This window comes from Cryptomeria japonica, chromosome 8 (assembly GCF_030272615.1).
Source record: "Cryptomeria japonica chromosome 8, Sugi_1.0, whole genome shotgun sequence".
In the NCBI taxonomy this organism is placed as follows: Eukaryota; Viridiplantae; Streptophyta; class Pinopsida; order Cupressales; family Cupressaceae; genus Cryptomeria; species Cryptomeria japonica.
In genome coordinates this window covers 350032018-350057335 of record NC_081412.1, presented here as the reverse complement: position 1 = coordinate 350057335, position 25318 = coordinate 350032018, and the positions used below count along the sequence as shown (strand labels likewise).

The following is a 25318-nucleotide window of genomic DNA, read 5'->3' as shown; positions in this document are numbered from 1 at the left end:
CCAAAAGTGAAGCGTACTTTTCCCACGTCAACAGCTGTGAGATTCCAGGTTGCTGATTGGATATTAAATGTAGCTTCTATTCATGTTGTATTTGCTATTTATTGCTAGCCGCCTCTCCCCAGTCAATATCGGTCATCATTATAGGAAGGTGTTTGGAGCTGTGACTACTAGGCAGGCAAAGGGCGTTGCAAATTATGTATCTGTTTGCTTTTATCAGATTTGCCAATATCACCCAGCTGATAAGGGTATGTTCTGTTAAATCATTTAAATGCAATTTGGAGCTGAGGGTTTGAAGAAATTGTTTGTTAAATTGTCTGGAATTGTTATTTTATTTCATAGCATTTATATTCAATATTTATACATCAAAACAAAAAAAATTACAAAACACACCAAAAAAATCAGAAAACTAGAAAAAAAAAAATTTTAAAAATAATCAAAAGTCAAATATCCAAAATAGGGTGGGATATTTCATAGCCTTAGGGTTGCAACCCTTGGGGGAGACCAACTTGTTGACCTCGACAAATTTGAAGCCCAATGGAACAATAATTTGCATGGTTGTCAAAAGGAGCTTGCACGTGAGTGGTTGCTTGAAATCAAGAGACCCAATTGGTTGCCAAGATATTGTATTAGAATGATTTCAAGGAGGAATTGACCTATAATCCTACTATTGCCATTCTCAAAGAATTTATTGAAAAAGTTCAACTATCACTTAGTGAGAAGGATAAAACACCAACACAAATTTCGCCAAATCTTTCAAATGCTTCCTATTCAAATTCGAATTCTGAGAATGAGGATTCAAATTGGCCATTTCTCGCTGATTTCCAGTTTTGGTTGATTCCTATTTTTCAACAATTGAGTGCTTATGATTAAGCTACTTTATCCTTCCAATGTTTTAGACTAGATTTGCTTTATCATACTTCCTACCTTTTGCAGCTCTTGGTAGGTTTGGTTTAAACATTTCTTTTTGAAATATTTAATTAAGATTCTCGAATCTGTAAAATTTATTCATTGTAACCTATAAACAAGTGCCTTGGGCACAAAACATTCTTAATTATTGCTTACGTTAGGTTTATGCTACAAAGATTGTCATTTACATATTTCATCTTGGTTTTATGTGTTCTTGTGTAAGGTTTTAATAAGTGGATTGCAGTGAAGAACAGTTTTAAGATTTGCATTAACACTGCTATTCATTTCAATAACTTTGTGTGCTTCTAAGGGTTTTCTTTTACTAGATCATGTATTGTGGTTTCATTGTTAGAATTAGTTTTTATTTAATCCATTATTATGTATGTGGATCTACTAGTCTATGTTTCTATCCAGCTACTAAGCATTTGTGACTTAGTTTAATTTGTTTTAATTGCAAGCTTTTATCCATAAAAAATCTTATTCATGAGATATGAACCTTTTAGGTCTTGTCTCAACCTCTAAAACTCAAAAAAAATGGTCAAGCTTACTTTCTATTATTTTCCTCTATGCAGAACCTTATTGGTGATCATGCAAAGTGTGAGCAACTATAAATTTTGTTCACAAATATAGGTTTTAGAGTAGCGTTTAGTTTTCAAGGAGCTTCCCCTACTAATTTGAAGAGAGGTTTATCCTCATGTGCTATTCTGTTTTGTGATATCTTGTAAGAGATAAATTAAAACGCCACCAAAAATAAGTCACTAAAGAGGATATGTTTGCAAAACCCATGATGAAAGTCAAAAAGCAAACCAAGGTTTGATCTTCAAACCTATTCAAGAACCTTAAATCCAAAAGAATTGATAGAATACATGACAGAGTTGCAGAAATATTTCAAGTTTAAATCAATCAAGAATCACCATGCAGGAACAATCTTGAAGAGGTGTGCTGCACTTTGGTGGGTGTTGATGTGTTTTTTATGCACATGCGAACACAAAATAAAATACCTAAAGTATCTTATCCTCTATTGAACAAAATCTCTCAAATGCTGAAGATTAGCTTAAGGATCACTTGAGAAGACTCCAAGGTTCATGAATGTAGGGTCACTACGTGTGGATAAGCTCTGTTGGTTGATGTGATTATGCTGGAAGCACAAGGGGACTTCAAATTGTCAAATGCTTGAACCACTAGAACTAAGATCATCTGATGTTGTGATTTTGTGATGCTTTGTTTTATCCTAAAACTAGCTTGAGTTTTTAAAAAAATGGCAAAACATGAAGGGTTGAAAGAGTCTATTCTAAGGCCTAGAATGTAAGAAGATGGATGAATAATTGGATGGAATCCTACCGAGTGAGGTCTCACCATCAAACTGAACAATTTGACACAAGCTCAATGCAATCTTCTAAGGACGTTTCAAAGATGTTCAAATCATTACCATCAAACATTGCTCACCATTCAAGTTAATGTTTACCCCGTGGGGTGTGTTATTAATATTGCATATCAACAGACAGATGATAACCATAGGATAGAATAGTAACCAAAAACTCAAAGCAATGCTTCATTAATGCCAAAATGTCTAGTACAATAATCATTCTCTACATCAATGTATCCAACAACAAGTACAAGAGCATATGTAAAGACACAGTCGAGGGTTGCGGTTACTGTTATCGGAAAAAATGTATAGTTTAGTAATGTTAATTATTGATAGTCAGTTAGCCGACGGGTAGGTAGTTGGAGTCGCGACGGTTGTGTCGCACCCCTTCGGCTGTCATATATTGTACCACCTCTGGGTGTTGGGGGACATGTAAGGGGGACGACAGATTATAATATGAACATCTTTTGACATTAATGGAAAGCTTATTCTGGTACTTCCTTTGTAATTGCATTGTGCATTGCTGTTCAGTTTCTATATTCTTCCTGTTTACCCAGTGAGGTAAACATTTGGCGCCGTTGCCGAAATTATTTCGGGAGGGACGGGAATATACTACATGGCACAGGGATAATGGGACAACCATTGCCCGAGGGGACGAGCAATAACCCTGACGAGGATCACCAAGAACTGTTCGAAGGAGAACGAGCACTCACAAAAGATTTCTCTTCCATCCTTCAAGCGGCCATCGAAACACACGTACGCAGGGAAGCCACCATTGAGGCTGTTCCAGAGGATGCTGTGTGAAGCGCGCTTGGTGTAAGCCCGGCGGTGAATCGGTTAATGAGCAATTTGCCTAACCTTCTGGCTCAAGCATTTTTGGTGCTTCAAAACCGCAGAGAAGACACCTACCGTGAGAACCGATGACAGCAAATTTTACGAGAATTTCATGAGCGCCAGGATGACGGATGTAGGGAAGAACGACGAAGGACAAATAATCCTTAAATTGTGAAGGGAGAGAAATAAAGAACACTGTTAGAAGCAGAAGAATTATGTTGATTGTATACAAAAGAATGAATTAATAAAGACGTGTTGTGTTTTGGTTTATGTGTTGTGAAACATGAAATTGTACCACAATTAATGCCCAATTTATTGAATAAAGACAGAAATAAGAAATTAGAAACCGACGAGTGGGAGGTTGCGCAGAAGGCTTTGATTCTGGAACAACGTGTAGAACGTAGACAGAGGCTGAGGCAACTTGCCGAAGGACGACCTGCCGAAGGGTTGCCCGAAGGGAACCAAGGAGGTGTCACGGAAGGTGCAGAAGCCGAGGGGAATTTCTACGCGTCGCCAGACTACTGTAGAGCGAGAAGCCTCGAAGAGTTCCTGGAGGAAACAAGATTACGGAGAGAACTAGTTGAAGAGACTCGAGATCGGTTCAAAAACTTATCTCTCACGCCACAAAGGGAGGATGACCGAAGGGAACCGGGCACGGGTGACGGCGAAGGGGAAGCTAACCGCACGGTAGGTACAAGGCAGAACACCGTACCTTTGGTCACCAGCACAAGAGACATCAGCGGCATCGGAGGGAGCAGCGCCGGAGGGCAGACATAGCCACAACCACCTCCAAGTGGACGACTCCCATCAATGGCGACCAAACAGAAGTTGCCCAAATTCAACGGGGATAGCAAAGATGATCCCGCACGGCATTGCCATACCTGCGAAACCATCTGGACAGCCAACGGGGTGACTGACCAGGATGAATGGATGAAGCAGTTCCCCACCACACTGAGAGGAGTGGCTATTGACTGGTATTCAGACTTGGATAAAACCGGGGTAACTACGTGGGATGAATTGAAGAAAGCATTCGAGAAGGAATTTCGGCTTCTCCGAGATGATAATGAGATAGTCTCGGAAATCTATGGAACAAAGCAAGGAAAGAAGGAGACCGTACGGGCATATGGCCGCCGGCTAAAGGAATTAGTCGGAAAGATGGAAAGCCAACCGGCTGATGGCTTAAAGAAGCGGTGGTTTGTCGAGGGTCTGAACCCTAAGCTACGACGAAAGATGAAAATTGTGCCTCCGACATCCTACGATGATGCATACAACCGGGCCATGGACTTGGAAAGTGAAAATAAGACGGCCAAAAAGAAGAAGAATAGATCTTCGTCATCCTCTGAAGATGATACGTCGGAAGAAGAGAGTAGCAGTGATGAGAAGCCGAAGAAGAAAGTCACGGCCCTTCAGAAGGATATGGAACGGATGTTAAAAGAGTTTAAGACAATGAAGGGGGCCACAAGCAAGGATGATGAACTGTGGTGCATGGATTGTAAGGAGAGCGGCCACACAAAGGGTGCCTGTCCCAAGAAGGCATTCTGTGACATCTGCCAGATCATGGGACATTCTACGAAGGAATGCCCATACAATCTGAAGGCACGTAACCAGCAAGTGCTCTTTGCACATGAGCAACCCTCCACATCGGATTCAAACAATAACGCATCTTCCGGAGGCTACCGAGGAAACCGACGAGGCGGACGGGGGAATAGTAATTATTCCACCAGAAACAGGGTCCAATACGATGTGAAGGGACGCCCGATCATTCAATGTAGGGCTTGCAATCAATGGGGTCATTACGCACGAGAGTGTAATAACAATGACACCGCTCAAAAGCTATGTCGGTGGTGTGGCCCCGGTGACCATGAAGATGCCGATTGTCCGATGTTTCGCGTAGGGGTCAATCTGATTGATATCGAAGGCAACACACGAGGTAAAGAAGCCATCCTTGCTCGTACACGAGGGCAGGCAAAGGAAGCCCGATACCTCCATCCCCGCACGGAGAAGCAGAGAATGACGGAGGCAAGGGAGGAAATAGAAAGGGCCATGAAAGCCCAACGGGGAGAGACACACGAGTCATCTGGACCCTACTGCACAGACGTGGAGAGGAACATTGTACGACAGATGCTCCAAATGAAGGTACCTGTGAAACTGGAAGACCTCCTACACACCATACCGCAATTGGGGACAGTGTTGTTGGGCACAAAGGTTGATAAACCCAAACCGAGAGACATGGACGCTCCCATACTAGGAAGCTCGGCAACAAATCCAGTTGTACTTACCGTCAACAATGGCCGACACCCAGCCGTGGTGGAGATGGGTATCCTGGGCACCATCCTGACGAATACTATAGTAGACGGCGGTTCCGGAGTAAATGTCCTTCCGGAGGACACATGGAAAAAGCTAGGAAAGCCCACTCTGTGGCCACCTACGTTTAATCTGCTAGGTGCAGACCAGCACGGGATTAAACCCCTCGACATGTTGATGGCACAGCAAGTCACTATGGGTGCACAACCTTTTGTACTTGACTTCGTGGTCATTCCATTGAAACAGAAAGGGTATGACGCCATACTTGGAAGAGGATGGTTGGTGGCAGCGAAAGCAAACCACAACTGGAAACGAAATACACTCTCGATGGAGAGCGGAGGCAAGAAATTCACTATTGATCTCCGGACGCAGTTGGTGAGCGAGGAACTTGCCTCTTCCTCGAGATCTGAATCCGAGAGGGAAAATGACCCACGAGACGAAGGGAGAGAGGGGATGGACCCAGATGCCGAAGGCATATTAAAAATCGGAGGTTGCTGTTCGGAGGATGACACAGATTCACTAAACGGATTGTTCCATTGGCAGCAGGAGGACTATGAGATGTTCTCACCCTCCTGTAACGTATTAAGCGTCGAAGGAGAAGGAGAGGAGCCAGATCAATATCCTCCAGAATACGGGGAGTATAAGAAAGGAGAAGCTACAATGGACACCGTACCCGCACATCAATTTAGAAACAAGGAGGCCATGAAGTATGAAGAACCGACGGTGAAACCTTTGAATCTAGGTACAGAGACGGATAAGAAAATCATTCTGGTAGGAGATGACTGGAACCCAGTGCTGAAAACGGCCGCATTCAAGATTTTCACCGAGTACAAAGATGTATTCGCATGGACTTATAAGGATTTGAAGGGAGTCCCACTGGAGTTATGTGTTCATCGTATTCTGTTGATACCAGGCGCAGTACCAGTACAGCAGCGACCGTACAGGATGAATAAAAACTATGCTGCAAAAGTACAAAAAGAGATTGAACGAATGCTGGAGGCCAAGATTATCTTTAGGGTGCAGAATAGCGAATGGGTATCCCCCATCGTAATATCTCTCAAAAAGGATGGTAACGAGATCCGGATTTGTGTCGACTTCCGGCGACTCAATGCAGTTACCATCAAAGATCCATTTCCCATACCGTTCACGGACTCTATTCTTGAAGAGGTGGCCGGCCATGAAATCTATTCATTTATGGATGGATTTTCCGGCTATAATCAGATATCAATAGCGGAGGAAGATACGCTGAAAACGACATTTGTGGTGGAGGACGGAGTATATGCTTACAACCGGATGCCCTTCGGTCTCTGCAATGCTCCGGCAACGTTCCAACGAATAATTCTCCACATTTTTGATAAGATGTCCGTGGGTAACTTCAAGGCGTTCCTGAATGATTGGTCCATCTACAGTGGGGAGGAGACGCATCTGAAGGCACTAGGAGAATGTATGGACAGGTGCCGAAGGGCACGACTCGCACTGAACCCTAAGAAATGCAGATTCATGGTACCTCAAGGTAGACTACTCGGACACATAGTGTGTAAAGCGAGACTTAAAACAGACCCGAATAAAGTTCGGGTGATTATAGAGATGGAACCCCCACAGGATGTCTCCAGGGTAAAATCTTTTTTGGGACACATCGGATATTACCGAAGGTTTATAAAAAATTTCTCCCAGATATCTTACCCCCTGGATAACCTCACAAGAAAAGGGGAACCGTACGTATGGGGAACGGCGCAGTCGGAATCCTTCGAGGAATTGAAATCACGACTATTGGCGGCACCAATATTGGCCTACCCAAACTGGGACAGAGAATTTCATGTGCACGTCGACGCCTCCAACTATGCAATAGGTGCAACATTAGCACAAGTTGGGAATCATGGGTTGGATCACCCGGTCTACTTCGCCAGTAGACTACTCTCGAAAGCTGAGAGGAATTACAGTACAACTGAACGGGAAGCGCTCGGCATGGTTTACGCAGTACAGAAGTTCCGACATTATTTGTTGGCGACACCCTTCACCTTCTATGTAGACCACCAAGCTTTGATGTACTTGGTGAATAAACCTAGTATTCAAGGACGGGTGAGTCGGTGGTTGTTATTACTGCAAGAATTCACATTCAACATTATAGTACGGCCAAGGAAGAGCCATGTGATCGCTGACCAACTGTCACGAATCAAGTCGGGAGAACGAGCGGAGGGGGTGAATGATGATTTTCCGGATGCGCACTTATTCCGGATTGCGGTTTTACCATCATGGTACACTCGTATTGGCGAGTACCTATCGACGTCCCAGTTCCCTCGGGACATGCCACCAGGGGAACGACGCAAACTGGTCCTGAGGAGCCGAACGTTCCAACTGATCAATGGACTCCTTTACAAAATGGGGACAGATCAAGAACTCCGCCGATGCGTGATGGAGGAAGAGATACCGGGGATTTTGAAGGAAGCACACGAAGGACCCGCAAGAGGTCATATGGGGCCGGACACGACGGCCAGGAAAGTACTGTTAGCCGGACTATGGTGGCCGACGCTACACAGCGACACCAGAGAATGGGTCGGAAGCTGTGATACATGCCAGAGGGCCGCAAAACCACTAAAACGAGACTTCATGCCATTAAACCCTTCAGCAGCACAAGAGTTATTCGAACGTTGGGGGCTTGATTTTGTGGGGCCTTTAAAAGTTAGCAGACCGCGGCGATGTACATACATTGTCGTAGCTACGGAATACTTGACAAAATGGGTCGAAGCACGGGCCCTACCCGGCAACACCGTGGTGAGTACAGCCAGATTTATTTACGAACAAATTATCACGAAATATGGAATCCCGCTCCAGATAACCAGTGACAGAGGAGGCCATTTTGTGAACCATGTGGTGAGACTCCTTACGACGGAGTTCAAAATTTTTCACTCCTTGTCCAGTCCGTATTACCCGAGGGCCAATGGTCAAGCGGAGGCGACCAACAAGATTCTGGTTTCGGTCATCTATAAGTCGTGCGGGGTAGAAAACGAAGATTGGGAGGAGCGACTACCGTCGGTGTTATGGGCATACCGCACCACCTACAAAGTAACGACGGGCCAGACACCATTTCAATTAATGTACGGACAGGAAGCGGTAGTACCGATGGAGTTCATGGTGCCAAGTCTCCGAATTGCTATTGAGAATAAACTTGGCAATATGGAGAGCCTGAGGGAGCGCCTGTATGCTCTAAACAAACTCGATCAACGAAGGCTGATGGCACAATGGGTGACAGACGTGGCCCAACAACGAAGGAAACATTGGCACGACCAACACATTCGGCAGGCAAGGTTCACCCCGGGGCAGTTAGTCTTGAAATATAATGGACGAAACGAAATTAAGCCTGGCAAGTTCAAGGTCAAGTGGTTAGGCCCCTACAGGGTCCGAGAGGTCGTAGCAAACGGGTCCGTCAAACTCTGGACCCTCAACGGACAAGAAATTCCGGAGGTTGTCAATGGCTCAAAACTTAAAGTATATCATCAGAGGCTGAAGGCGAGTAGGCAGCTCGACAATTGAAAAAAAATAAAATAAAAATAAAATAAATAAAAAATTAAAAAAAATAAAAAACTTGGGGTCCACCGTGCGGTGACCACCACGCGGTGGAACCACCGCACCACCTATAACCCCCACCGAAGGCCGCGGAAATATAAACGCCGCACAGCAGCCGATGAACAAAACACCACGCCACGCCGCGCAAAGGAAAAAAAAAAGGAACGTCGAGGGAACGAAGGAGACACCACGCGCAAGGAAGAGACACCGCCGAGGAAGGAAAGGAGGCGCCGAACCCCGCACCACCGACAACCCCCACCGAACAGCGCGAAAGGAATAAGGAGCTACCGTGCGGTGGGCACATCCAAACGGAAGCGCGTTCAAGTGCGGGGGTAGGTAAGCAAGTCCCAAGGGAAAACAACAATTATATGCTATGCCAACATAGGTTCGAATTCAGCCAGCAGGGAGGAGATATAAAGAGACAACGCCAACGCCGTGCGGTCAATAAAACACAAAAGGCCGTGTACATACCCCACGGAAAATAACGGATACAAAAAGGGAACGCACGGGGACAACAGTGATAAGTTTGAATTGGCTCCTCCCGGTGTCTACCGCACGCCCAACGCACAGGCATATACAAGGGATCACCTCCGCACAGTCTTAGCTACCCGGAGGCAGTTAGCGGCTTTTGCAACGACACGGCTAAAATCAAGAATCATTTAGAGGAGGAAATTAATGGAGTCTGCAGGAAAAAGGAATTGGAAAAAACGGTTGCAGGAGGGCAGCCACATGAATAAGGATAAGCGAGTTCTCCCTTCGGGTGTACGCATAGCAGGTAGCACAATGGACGCCACGCAGAAGAGAAAGATACCACAGCAGCATGCCGCAAGAGGGAAAAACACATGGACTCTGCATAATATCACCTTTGAGGGATTGAACGGGTCCGAATGCAGGAAGTGGTGGCAGAATACACCAGATGATGATTTGGTGAAGAAGAGCCTTCGGAAAGCAGGAGCGGAGTGGGCCGTCCGAATGCCTGTGTTTGCTATCATTGAGTACGAGGGAGCACTACGGTTCATGATTGATACCTTTGATAGCCATTCACGGACGAGTACTTTTGAGTACCTTGGGAAGGATATCACGATATCCTTCAAACCGGTAGATTTCACGGGAGTGTTTGGCATTCCAGGAGTGCATGGCAAGAAAGTGGAATTGAAAGCTAAGAAGATGACGCGGGAGGAAAAAGAATATTGGATTAAACGAGTATTCCGAGACTTGACCACAGCAGAATTGGAGAGCATTGTTGATGCCACGAAGAGTCGTGGGATGCGTAGGTCTTTTGTTGCAGAGGGCCATTGGCGGTGCATAATGGACGTCCTCAAGAGCAGGTTGACGGGGTCTGGTAGGGCATCAGATATCGCTCTACCGCAGATCATATTGATGAATGAACTTCTGAATGGCGTTGTGTATGATTGGGCTACATTGTTATCAAAGCGGATGTGCGAGTTCTTGAGGATGGAGCATCGCACGTTTTACATGCCCCACTATGCCATCGGATTGTTTATGGAGGCCACGCGAGAAGTAGTACCGGAGGCAGAATTGGAGATACAGCGGCAGAGACCATTGACTGTAGGTGAGCCTCCTATCATGCATTGGAGACACCTTGACATTGGCCATTCTTCCGCGAAACGGAAAAGGATAGTAGAGAGCCCCTTGGCAGAACCTGATAGTGGAAGAGAGACTTCCAGCAGCGAAGAGGCTTCGGAGGAAGAGGATTCGGCGGAGGATAGTAGCAGTAGGGCGACAAAAGAGGGGAGGATGGAGCCCGCGGGGGAGCGAGTCTTGTTTGCGCCACCCTCACTACCACTTGGCACACTTGTGAGGTCATCCGCGGGAGTGGGAGGCACGTCGATTCCAGCTTTTGGGGAGGGCCGCACACCCGTTGCACTTGGGCCAATGCAGCAGGTGGCATCACCTTCCATCCTACCACCTCCGCAGGCTAATGTGCCACCCGCGGGACCGCCTCCGGCCATAGAGGCACACACAAAAGGCACGGCGGAGTCGTGTGGATCACCGCAGCAAGTAGTGCCAGAAGAGGAGCACAGGGAGGTGGTCGACGCAGAGCCTCAGGTGCGGCTGGACGTTGTGGGATCCGAGGCAGTAGTGACTGTGTCTGCCTCTTTGTTGGAGGAGCCCCTGGAGAGACACACTTTCGAGGTGGAGAGAGGCCCGGAGGTGTTGAGTACGGATCCATCGGTGGTGGCTATGGGGAATTGGCTGACTCGGCGATTTCAGATGACAGTGATGCCACCAGTAGGAGCTGCTGTACTCTCACCTCGGCGAGAGCCTCTGACGGAGGTGGTAGACTTGGAGGATTCATCGGGTGAGACACCGGTACCAGCAGTAGGGCAGGAGATAGGAGAAGTCATTCCTGCTATCCAGGAGCAGGCGAGGGTAGAGGAGACACCTTGGTGCCAGCAGGATGCAGCAGTTTTGATCCCACTCGAGCCCCCTGCACCTATATCGGGGTCCCAGCCTTCGGGGCAGGATGGGGAGGACATTGAGGTTTACTTAGCAGATATGGTGACGAGGGGTCGGCGAGTGGTGGCAACGGCTCAGACGCGAGCTTTGCAGCAGGTTGTGGAGGAATTAGAGCAGGTCCTCCAGTTTATGCGGGTAGGCTGTTCGACAGCTTTTGCCACATGCTTTGAGTCACAGGGGTGGCCAGCTATTCAGACAGATGCAATGCTTGAGGCTTGGAGTGTGTCTCAGCCCGTCATGGAGGGTAGGGTGACTACTCTCGTCCGACAGATTGAGCAGGTTTACAGGGATGCCTGCTATGCACTGCGGCAGACGCAGCATGAGTCCGCGGTCTGCGAGGCTGCTCGTACAGAGATAGAGAGAGATCTCGCCAGACAGCAGGCTTCCTGAGCAGCCGAGAGGACGCAGTTGTTAGCACAGCTTGAGACAGCCCGTGCAGAGAAGGTTGCGGTTGACATCCGCCTGTCGGAGGAGCAGAGTGCGCAGAGCCTTGTGCAGCAGGAGTTGGATGCTGTTACTGCAGAGCGGGGTTTGTTGCAGACTCAGTTGGTCGGTATGACAGAGTCCGCGGATACCAAGGAGAAGGAGTTGCTGGAAGCTGTGCATATGGTGAAGACGGCTTTAGAGAAGGTGTTGGTGGTGGAGCGGGATGTGGCAGCCCGCACTCAGCAGGTTTATGACCTCCGCGCCCGCCTGGCGGCCCAGACACTAGCCTCCCAGCCTTCGACTTCAAGGACGCTTCCTCAGCCCCCTCCTTGACTTTGTTTTGGGTGTATATATGCATTGTCTCCATTTTGTTGTTAGTCGTCGGAGACGACTTCTTTTTGGGGGGGGGATGATGTTATCGGAAAAAATGTATAGTTTAGTAATGTTAATTATTGATAGTCAGTTAGCCGACGGGTAGGTAGTTGGAGTCGCGATGGTTGTGTCGCACCCCTTTGGCTGTCATATATTGTACCACCTCCGGGTGTTGGGGGACATGTAAGGGGGACGACAGATTATAATATGAACATCTTTTGACATTAATGGAAAGCTTATTCTGGTACTTCCTTTGTAATTGCATTGTGCATTGTTGTTCAGTTTCTGTATTCTTCCTGTTTACCCAGTGAGGTAAACAGTTACACCACCCGTGGGGAACCGTCATGCAACGGACAACTACCCTCAACGACACTAACATACTTAACCAACGTAGCTTAACAAGTAGTACATAGCCCATTTTACGACCAACAGTTAACACATAAACAATGGACACATAACAATTTGAATTTAAGCTCATATCACTCCAGTTGACCACACAAGGCACACATACAATCAGCAAGAGGCTAGCGGTATGGACTAAACGGATTCCACACAAATATATTCAACAAATCCTTCTATTCCATCTAATCAACATGAAAACAAAATGAGAAGTAGAACCATGAGGCTTGTTGAAATAACAAATTTCACAACTTCAATGAAAAGAGTATCTCATTTACAAGTCATAACAACAATTCTTCCTTCTCCTAATCTACTCTAACTTCTATTCTATCTTCTATTATGTTCTTATTCACTAACTCCCCTACTACCATTAACCTTTACAAATGAGAGACTTGAGCCTTTTATAATGCTCTCAATACAATTCAATGACTCAGATCATTTTGAGATCAATGGCCAAGATTTTACAATGAAAACCCTAATTAGGGTTTGTTACAACAAACTCAATTCTGGCCAATGAAATAATTACAACATTTTGGCATAACCAATGGATCATAAGGGTAGGTGCCTCGGAGTTTGTGCCATCGCGGGTGACTCGGGTACATTGAATCAAGACATGTTGAGGTGGATCTTCTCTAATTGGTGAGTGGTGACTGGGATGATAACTAGGATGCCACTTCAACTCGCACTCTGTAGACTTGATAGATCATCATGAAGGAATATTTCTTGATACTCAACATTATCCCACTTCCACGATGATGATGATGATGATGATCTTCTAACTTTGATTAACTCTTCTAAAAGTATGTTCTCGAATGCCTTGATCATGGAAGTGCAAGGTATAGATCTTAGTTTTGAGGTATTGATGAACTTCTGATGTCACCATTGTTTATCTCCTTCGGAATTCCTTCTCTTGTGACTCCCTTCATATCGTCGATGTTGTAGATCATGTCTTTGTGTAAGTGAATGCTTCTTGTATGATCTCCTTATTTCTTTCTTCATCTCCTACAAAACAAACAAGCAAGTATCAAATACACTTGATATATAGGTTTAATAAGAACATATAAAGGGAATTTGCCCTCATGAAGGGACACTTGAAGTTGTTGGTTTCTTTTGGAGAGGAGCTCTTGAAGTTTACTCCACCCTTGATGTTCATTAAGTTGCCCTTGTCTTTTGAACTTGTTCTCTTCCATTTTCTTGAACTTCGCTCATACCCTTGGATTCTTGAACTTCGTTGATGTATCTCATTTCCTGAAGTCGCCTATGTGCATTGATTTTTGAAGTTGGCTCTTCATGCTCTAATCTTGAAGTCGCTCATATACCTTGACTCTTGAAGTCGCTTATATACCTTGACTTTTGAAGTCGCTCACCTTGCTCAGCGTATGTCCAAAAAACTGTCAAAAACTTTTGTAGAGGAACACTATTCACCCTAAAAAGCCTAGGTGCAACCCAAAACAAGTAGCAAGAAACCACAATTTTGTGAAAAAATCATCAAACCCTCTATGTGATGTTGAAATCACACACCTTCGTTTTTGTGGAAAAATGGCAAAAACCCAAAAAACTTAGAAATCTAGACAAAAAACCCACAAACTCAAAAATCTAGAAAAAAACCCACAATTATTATTAAAAAAATTGCACAAAAAACAAAAAACCCATCATGATTTTTTGTGGAAAAAAATTAGAAAACACTCTAGCCGAGAACCCACAATTTTTGTGGAAGAAGATTGTGCAAAACCCTCCATGTTTTTTTTGGAAAAAAATTAGAAAACCGTAGTTTGTTCAAAAAAACCTTACTTGCAGCCATCACAAGCAGAGAACATAACAAGAACCCACGATTTTTCCAAATATCGTGCACAAAAAATACACCCAATTGTCGAGGAAAAAAGAGGCACCAATCACAAAAGAACCCTTCTATGGAGCCATCGCAACCCATGATTTTTAACAAAATTGGTGCAAAAAAGAATAGAAATCCTAAGCAACTCTTTAAAATCTGTCACCAGTTGTGCAAGAAAAAGGAAACGCAGTTCTTTTTAGAGAGACCCGCCAGGTTAAAAAAAAACAATCTAGTTTGCAACAGAACTGTCACAAAAATAAACCTCACGTGGGCAAAAAAAAATCTTCACATTTGCAAAAAAATCAGCAGCAAAAAACAGATTAGTCTAAGATCAAACACCCACAATAGAGAAGAACAACAAAAAACCTCGAATATTTTTGTTTTGCACTTCGACCTACAAGATGCCCATTAATAAAAAGTCCTCAAAATACCTTCAAACCAACAAGTTGTAGAGAAAACTCCTTCCATGATTCTCACAAAACACCCCACGATCTTATTTAGAAAAACACCTTCACAACAACGGCATGATCCAGGGAACGTCCCATGGAGATTTAATTCCACGAGTTGCGATTGCCAAAGGCAAACGCCCACGTTTTCTTCTTTCCTGCCTCAAGGTTTCCCATGAAAATACTACCCGCAAATTTACAGACACAAAATTCATGGAAATCCAGAAAAAACCTTGTACTTACACTATAATACGACTCGACATAGGATAGAAAAATCACACAAGTTTTAGAGGAATACGAATCAGAGATTTTCAGGAATAATTTTTGTTTGAAAAAAAAAATCGATAAAAAAATTTAAACACGCTTTCACAAAATTGTTTAGGAAATAACTACAAATTTAATTCCGAAAAAAAATCATCAAAAAAATATGATCTGATTCTGATACCATGAAATGACAATTCGTTTTATATGAAACAAAGGAGACGAAGGCCCTTTATATAGAGAATATAAGACGATCTTTCCATAATGGAAATGATCGAGAATAGAAACATGAAAGACAAAAAGGAAACTAAACAACTCAGATGACCATTACAGAAACATTACATTCATAAATTAATATAATCAACTAGCAACTAAGATGCGGAGCAGTTGGACTTCAATTAGAAGATCCAACACTATGATTAAGAAAGTCCTGAAGAATCAAGTACATTATACACAAGCAACAAAGATGTATATGTGTGCATGCCTGCATATAATTTTCGGATACACTCCTGCATTAATTCATATTTTCAATATGAAGTTATAAAGTTTACATATAGATACAAAAATGCATGTGTAAATAAATACATATATATTTTACAGTTAAAAATTAATGTGCCGAATGTTTAAAGTTTCTTATTGCAAGCATATGTATTATATTTGTTGAAAATTGAAATAAATATATTTAAGTATGATTCTCTGTTTTATTGATATATGCTAGTCATTTTCATCATTACCAATCTTAATGCATTGCAAGGAAAGTAATAATAATTAATTGTGTATCACGACGTGCAACCCACCTCTAAGGGCCACCCATCAACCACAAAAACATCTAGACTATAACCATCTGTAGTTGAAAAGGCATGTGCCTCTTGAATATTTAATCCAATATCTGAAAGCAAAGAAGTTAACTGCAAAAAATAAATGAAGAATTATTAGGGAAAAACATGGATGAAGACAAATAAGATCAACTTAACCTTTTTGTTTTATATTTATCTCCTAAACTACAAAGAAGTATTTGAAAAGCAAATAGATCTGGAATATGATATAAATAAACACAAATGGTGTATGACACCAAATAAGAATCAAAATAACTTTATTGGTGAGATTGATTATAATTTTCTCCCTCATAAAAGTTCATGGAATAATATGCACAAAGTAAAGAAAATAAAAAATGACATTAATGAAATTGTTTTGTAAACTAATACATTCTCCGATGATGAATATAAACTAAAATAATTTGTCCAGTGACCATTTCATATCTTAAAAATAATGTTCTCTGTGATCTCTCCATGAAAGGTACAAAGCAACAATGTACATAGGGTTTTATAAAACTAAAATTCTCTCTTTTAGTCAAAGAAAACTCAGGTGAAACTCTATGTAAGATGACTTTAATAGACATAATATTATTTGATAATTAAGTGTTAAATAAGATACAAAATGTCTGGTAGATAATGCTGCCATTTGATAAATATGCAAAGTTACTAATCAGTTTTGGTAAAACAATATCATGATCAAATATGTGTGGGACTAATCATTTCAGTGCTAATCTAGGATAGGAGATGATGCTCTACAATGGTTCTAATCACAAGTTCCATGTTATCTAATAATTGTCTAATCAGCGTTTAAGCCCAAGAAGCATAATAGCAAAACAATTTGCAAAAATAAGAGTTAGATGCATATAAACAAAATGAGGGCACCTGTTCACCCATGGCAACTTTACACCTTTATGACTGTAAAAGATGAAGAGGGCTAATGGTAGCTCACTGTGCTGGATTTATTTCAAAATAAAGAATGAGACACGCAGGATTAGGGCTTCCACTCAAACAATAACCAAAAAGGACAAAATCCATTAGACACTAAAGGGGCCCAAAGAAACAAACATTCAAATTAGCATTAACTAACAACATACATCCTCATAATAAATATGTAAACCATGGCTCCACGGATAAAACAGGACATAACACATTATTTATATCATGTTATGACTAGGTATGCAACAGACTATACCACTTAAAGGGCTTTGTCCTAAAAGTGAAGAAAAACGAAGAAGTTAAGCATATATTTACTAGCAAAGGATTGGATGGTTGACCTTATGCCCTTAATAACTTGTAAGCCATGATTTCACATTTACATAAATACTTTTAAGAATCTAACTAATGTCCATGGAGTCACAAAACATACTCACTAGCAATTCATACTATGATACAACTACACAAAGATATGAAGAAAAGGCCATTTTAAAACTCAGCTCCTTAATGTTTTTTGATCTCAATTCCCAAGATATAGCAGACCCAAATGTCTTTCTATGAAATCATCATTCTCCACTATTGTATCTTTTGCAAGCACACCTCAACAATATTGTATCGTCTGTACTCGTAAATCACAATAAAATCGGCAATCACAATTGAATTGCTTTTTTGGCAATTTGGCAGCTGTTGGCTATATATTGAATTAGTTTTTATTTTATTAAAATCATAATGCTGAACTGATTTCTTGTCATTTTTTTTTCAAAACCCCTGACCTTATTTTTTTCAATCTAAATGCATTATTTTGAAAAGAAAACAAAAAACTTTGCTTGTAGATTTATTCCCAGCAATGATTTTCATTACTATGATGTAAAGTGCAAAAGACTCACAACATTGTGGAGAAATGGGAAATAGAAAAGAGGCAACTAAACAAAAAAACCTACGAATCCAAGTAATATTGAATCCACCCATGCAGTCCAAAAGGCCTTTCCAAAAGAGTACAACACCTCCGAAAGTACCAACAGCAAAACCAGGGCTATTAGAAGTCAGCAGAAGGGAATTAAGGAGGAGAAAACTGTGTTTTACATGCAAAGAATCATGGCAACCAGGACATCGATGTTTAGTTAAGGGGCAAGTACATTACATAGAGGTAATTTCTAACGAAGATACAGAAAGTGAGGGTGCTGGTTCTGAAAATGAAACAGAAATAGTTGAAGGGCCAGCAGGAAGCACCCTTGCAGCTCTCACGGGTGAACAACGCTATAGTGCATTCCGCATTAGGGAGTCTTGAAAGGACAAAAGGTAATCATCCTCATGGATAGTGGAGCCACTTACAATTATATTAATGAGGAATTGATGAGGAGACTTAGTCTAAATACAATCCCAATTGAAGGGTTTGAAGTAAAGGTAGCTAGTGGAACAGTCCTTTCTTGTACACAAAAGGTACCATAAATGGAATTGGTAATAGAGGAATACAGATTGAAGGATGATATTTATGTGATTGACATGGAAATGGAAGTAGTTTTAGGATGTCAATGGCTGCATGCAATTGACAAAAATAAGACCAGCAACCAAACCATGGAGATCTCTTTTTAACATAATGGTAAGAAGGTAGTGATGCATGGATTGTCCGGCAAGGGGGCAATGGAGATATCAGCAAAAAGCATTGAGCGATATTTCCTTAAAGGACAAGTAGCGTGTGAAAAGCACATAGAAAATACTAAGAGGGTGCGGGGTTGAATCAGTATTTGCACAAAACCACATAAAACATAGAGAGAGAAAACATCAACATGCAAACACATAATTTCATGTGGAAAACCCTTTCAAATAAAAAACCACGGCACATCAATAGCTTTCAATTACTAAAAGAGCATCAACTCACTGAGAGCACCAACTTCGTTCATCTTTTTACATCAGATGATACACTAGTATCAAGTGTATCAACATCAACACTTGCAATCATTAAACCTCCACAAGTCTCGACCTCAAGGTTATGCTTTAGTTGCAAAGTAAATGATAATCAAAGTGAAACACTTAATTATCCATATATCAAAGAATGTAGTTATGTTTAATTTGCTCCAAGTGATCAGAACAATATCACAAACAAATCTGTCTCCTCGAAAAATCTTCAGAGCTTTCACACCAAACAAAGATATTCATCTATTTTTCAGAACCGTGAGAAAAGCACACTCAACCAAATTTATCATGGCAGAAAATCAACCAAGATACACAACCAAGCAACTCAATCAAGTAGCCAAGTAGCTCAAGCACACAACCAAGTAACCAAGTACCTCAAGCACACAACCAAGTAGCTGATGAAAAATTAGCAGCTTGACTAGTATTTCATTCCAATTCTCTTTACAACAATCCTTTGACATCAATGACAAAATAATCAACAAACTCCCGCTTTTTCATTGATGGAAACTCCATCTACAACTAACCTAAAACCAAAATTGCTTTGAAATAATGTTGCCCCCCTGACTTACTACTCCCCTTTTGACAATAAATACTCCCCTTGAGTCATAACAGAAAATCAAAGATGGAGTGAAATCACTCCCAACTTATCCCTCAAGAATTCAAAAGTTTCCTTTGGTAGAGGCTTAGTAAACCAATCTACAATCTGCTCTTTAACAGACACATTCCAACTTAACTTGTTGATTACGAACTTGTTCTCTCAAAAAATGATGCTTAATAGGAATATGTTTAGTCCTAAAGTGCCTAATAGGATTCTTAGAGATATTAATAGCACTCATGTTGTCACAAAAGACAGATATAGGATGATCATACTCTACCTTAATGTCCTTCAATGTTTGCTTCATCCATTGAACTCGTATGCAACAAGACAGTGTTGCTATGTACTCCGCTTCAGCTATAGATAATGAAGTAGAAGCTTGATTTTGCTCAACCAAGATACAAGACAGCCACCTAGAAAGAATGCACCTCCACTTGTGCTCTTTCTATCATCAACAGAACCACCCGAATCTGCATTTGTATAAGCTGTGAGTGTAAAATCATTACCTTTAGGATACCATAACCCATAATCCATAGTACCCTTAAGATACTTAAAGATCCTCTTAACTGCATGAACATGAGTATACTTAGGAGTACTTTGAAATCTAGCAACATAAACAACTGCTTGCATCATGTCAGGTCTAGTAGATGTAGCATATAGTAAACTTGCAATCATAGACCTATACAAAGTTTGATTAGCATCTGGAGACTCATCATTTTAACTTAACTTACATCCTGCCACCATTGGAGTGCTTACAAGATTGCAATCATCCATTCTAAACCTTTTCAACATCTCTCTAATATACTTTGTTTGAGAAATAAAAATGTCTCTATTTGATTGATGAATTTGCAAACCAAGAAAGAAGCATAACTCACCCAACATGGACATTTCAAACCCCTTCATATTAATGGCAAAAACTTGACACATCTCTTCACAATTACTACCAAAAATCAGATCATCAACATAAACTACAACAATCAGCATATGACTACCTTCTTCTTTAACATACAGATAGTTGTCCACTATCTCTCTTTTGAATCCCTGCTGCTGCAAATAACTATCTAGTCTAGCGTACAAAGCACGTGAGGCTTGTTTAAGACTATAGAGTGTCTTTTTTAACTTGCATACAGTTCTGATTTTCTGAAATAACAAACCCATCTAGCTGCTCTATATAAACTTCTTCATTCAGATCACCATTCAGAAAAGCAAATTTAAAATCCATTTGAAAACTTTAAAACCTTTAAAAGATGCAAAGGCTAAGAACATTCTGATAGCTTCTAAATGTGCAACCAGAGCAAAAGTTTCTTCCAAGTCAATACCTTCAACCTATGCATAACCTTTGCACACAAGTCTCACCTTGTTCCTCACCATTTTACCATCTTCATTTAACTTATTTCTGTATACCCACTTTGTGCCAATCATGTTCTTGTCTTCGGGCCTTGGGACAAATTCCCAAGTTTCAGTTTTTTGAATTTGATCAAGCTCTTCTTCCATGACTGCCACCCAATGTTTATCTTCAGCTGCCTCCTGAAAACTTTTAGGCTCAATCATGGACAGCAAGGAGATATCCTCATTTTGAGAACAATTCACACTTATTGTGACTCTTGGTCTATCCTTTTGCAAAATCTGATCAATAGGATGATTTCTTTGAAAAAACTTTGATGAGGTCTTCAAAAAGGTTCTAAATGTGTTCTTACCTTTGTCATTTGTAGGTACATTTTCTATAGTTTCATCTATTGTCCAATGTTGAACACTTGAAGGTGTTTGTTGAACAACACTTTCTTTTTCATCTATTTGCAACTACCATCATCATCTTGCACCTTGTCATAAATGTTAGCATCTTAATCAACCTTCACATTAGCACTTTCAACAATATTTCGTAATCTTTTGTTAAAACATCTATATGCTTTCTTTTAGAAGAGTATCCTAAGAAAATCCCTTCATCAACTCTAGGATCAAATTTTCCAAGATTGTCTTCATCCCTCTGAGGGACTACCAAAAATTTTGAAACATTTAACTAAAGCAGTCTTACCTTTCCAAAGTTCATATGGAGTTTTGTTGTGCTTTGCTCTAATCTGCCCCCTATTATGAATGTAAACAGCAATATTGATCGCCTCTCTCCAAAGAGAATCATTCACTTTAGACTTATTCATCATACTACAAGCCATTTCTTGGACTGATATATTCTTGCTCTCCACAACACCATTTTGTTGTGGTGTCCTTGCAACTAAGTATTGTCTTATTATACCATGTTTCTCGAAGAAATTTACAAACTCATTTGATGTGAACTCTCCTCCATTGTCTAAACATAAGCATTTGATTTTCAGACCCTTCTCATTCTCTACTAAGGCTTTAAAGGCCTTAAACTTCTTAAGTGCCTCTGATTTTTCCTTCAAAAATGTAACTCAAGTCATTCTTGAAAAATCATCAATCAAAAACATAAATACTTCTCACCTTGCATTCTCCTAGTTCTTGTAGGCCCACATAAATCAATATGAATCAACTCAAGAAGCTTTGTGCTAGAATACTCTTTTGATTTGAAACTTTCCTTGTTTGCTTTCCCAGCAGACAATCTCTGCAAACAATGTTTGACGGTTTAGTGAGCTTTGGCATGTCTCTACTAGCTTCCTTTTAGCTGATTTGAACAAGAGTATCAAAGTTCATGTGTCCCATCCTCTATGCCATAACCAACTTTCATCCACCTAACTCAAACAACACTTTTCACTTTTGATATCATCAAGAATGTATAGATTGTTAGCAGCCCTACTTGCATCAGCAATATGTTTACCACCTTTACTAATTTCACAACAATCAAAATTGAAAACTAAAGTGTCATTGATCACACAATTGACTCACTTTAAAGATTATGTTTTGGACCTTCTACATATAAAACATTCTCAACTTTGGTCTCACCATCATCCAAAACAAGTGTACCTTTACCTTTGATTTTTGCAAATGAATTACCACCAAATTTTACCTTTCCTCCATTAGTGCTTTTGAGAGTGAGAAACTTGCTCTTGTTTCCAGTCGTATGTCTAGAACAGCCACTGTCAATATAACATATGTCTTTTTCATTTAGAGCAAGAAAATTTGTTTGCACAATCAAGGATTCTACTAGAACTTATTTCTCCTTCTTCCTCCAAACCTTAGTAACCTCCTTTGCTTTGTCCTATTTCTCAACGTTCTTGTTCTACTTAGAGAATTTTGTCATGCCACTTTTAACAAATTTTGCAATGTGACCAAAGTTATTACATTTATAACATTATAATACCTCGAAGGATCAAAAGAGTTCCTACTCATAAGTCTGAAATCATTTCTTGCAAACACTCTACAGTTGATCGCCTTGTGTCCATAATAATTGCACGAGAAACAATAATCATAAAAGAAACAATTGTTAAACCTGGTCATAAGTGCTTCTCTTGAGATAGGAGGCTTTTTGAAAGCATTATTTCTATTTTTTTATGGTGAATCCTTTGTACTGTCCACATTGATCTTCCATTGTTCTTCTTTTGTAGACTTAGAACTTTGACCTTCTTCAAGACCAACACCACCTTTATCAATAGACAATTTTTGTGACCTAATGACATTATCAAAGGACATGAATCTTTTCTGATTTATCTTCTCATGATTCAGTTGTGTTAAAGATTTATCTAAGTGGAACAATTTCAGCTTCAAGTCTCTCACAGTTTTCTTCCTTGAGCTTAAACTGATTTCTAATTTCTTTTTCTATTTTCTTTGCTTCTTCAACCTGAACCTTCAAATCAACTATCAATTTTTCTGCTTCTTCGAAAGCTTGAGATGTCTTGGTTTTCGTCTCATTCTCTTCTTGTAGCAACAACTTCAAATTCTGATTTTTCTTTCTAAGTCTCTTGATTTCACTTAGAGCCTTTATTAGCTCTTCTTCAAAATCCACTTCTCCTTCTTCTTCATCAATATGATCTTCATCTTCTTGATTTTCAGCATGAACTTCTTCTATGGCAATGAACAATATTTCTTCATTTAAGGACTCTTCATTACTAACATCAGATGAACAACTTGCTTTTTTAGAATAGAGACTCTTTTTAAATTTTTGAGACTTCTCCTCTTTTCCCTTATACTTTATATTGTTGAATTTAGGCTTCTATACATAGTTGTCCTCACTTTTTGCATATGGACATTTAGCTGCAAAATGTCCTACCTTGCCACAATTAAAGCTCTTGAAAGGCAGCTTGCCTTTATATTTACCAAACCCTTTCTTTAGCTTTCTCATGAAAAGCGCTTCTTCAGAATCAGATTCTTCATCAAAATTTTCACTAAATGCACACTCTTTGTCTTTTCCTTTCTTCAAAGCTTTGAAAGTTGCCTCCCTTTTGGATGAAGAATTAGAGTTTGTTCTCATCTCATAGGTTGTTAGAATGCCATGAAGCTCATCATTAATCAACTTATCAATTCCTTCATATCTTCAATCGCTGAAGCCTTTGCATCAAATTGCAAAGGAAGAGACCTTAAAATTTTCTGAACTACAGTGAACTCCTCAACTTTTTCTCCTCAATGTTTTCCTCTTCGTGCATCCTAAGACTTTCAAAAATTCTTCTATGAGAGTGAAGTTTTGCTTTCTTAACCTTGACATCTCCTTCATATGCTTTTTGAAGTTTCTCCCAAATGTCATGAGATGTATCACAATGCATAGCTTTCACAAATTTTGTCTCCAACAAACCACATAAGATTACAATCATGACTTTTGCATTGTTTTCAAAATCCTTCTTCCCATCAGCATCCGTTGGAGGAATTGAAAGAATTGTGTAACCAGACACCACACTTTTCCAAACATCAAAACCAAGAGACATTAGATAAGTACACATTTGAACACTCTAGAATGCATCGTTGGAGCCATCAAATAAAGGTGCTCTTTTCGCAGCAAGACCTTCAAGAGAACCCATGTGTGCAATCAGGATCAACCTCCAAGCATTTAAGCTCTATTTCTGAAGGAACCCTACTTCGATACCAATTGAAAAGCACACAGAAAATACTGAAAAGAGGGCAGGGGGGTGAATCAGTATGTTACACTTTTAGCTGCACGAAACCACGTAAAACATAGAGAGAGCAAACATAAAGATGCAAAGACCGAATTTCACATGGAAACCCCTTTTAGGTAAAAAGCAATGGCACATCAATAACTTTCAATTACTAAAAGAGCATCAACTCAGTCTCAAGGTTGTGCTTCAATAGCAAAGTAAATGATAATCAAAGTGAAACACTTCATCTATCCATATATCAAAAAACGTGGTTTTGTTTAGTTGGCTCCAAGTGATCAGAACAATATTACAAACAAATCTCTGTCTCCTCAAAAATCCTTCTGAGCTTTCACACTAAACAAAGATATTCTTCCGTTTTTCAAAACCATGAGAAAAGCACACTCATTCAGATTTATCGTGGCAAAAAATGAACCAACACACAAAATCTAGTAACCACATATATCAAAAACAACGTATTATCACTGCAAAGGCAACATCTTCAATCTCCTCAACAGTCTCTTTTTCAGAAAACAATAGCAGAAAAACAACTCTTATTCACACAACAATCACCTCAAAACTTTCTCACCAAAAAATATGCCAACACCCAACCCCAAATGCATCACTCCAAACGAAGCAATCCCATGTTCTTCAATGTTGTCTCTATATGCAAAAAAAAATGATAGTCCTAAATAACTCCTATTAACACCACCATAACAAAAACTATGGAAGACAAAAACATGTTATACCCGACAACAAAAATTAATTCATGTATCATCAACAACAACTTAATCTCCAAAAAGTCTTGTGTATCGAACGCAATAGTCAAAAAGAAGAAAAATTAATATCACCATGATAGCCTAAAATGATGGTCTAATAC

The 25318-nt window shown here is 40.7% G+C and overlaps 1 protein-coding gene across 1 annotated transcript in view; it reads right to left on the bottom strand.

Moving 5' to 3' along the window:
- The window catches only part of LOC131045345 (serine/threonine-protein kinase STY46), a 261615-nt gene that overhangs the window by 114487 nt on the left and 121810 nt on the right, over positions 1-25318 (bottom strand). The window contains exon 6 of the mRNA XM_057978929.2: positions 15988-16098. Coding sequence (XP_057834912.1) covers positions 15988-16098 — 111 coding nt within the window. The remainder of the gene's footprint in view (positions 1-15987; positions 16099-25318) is intronic.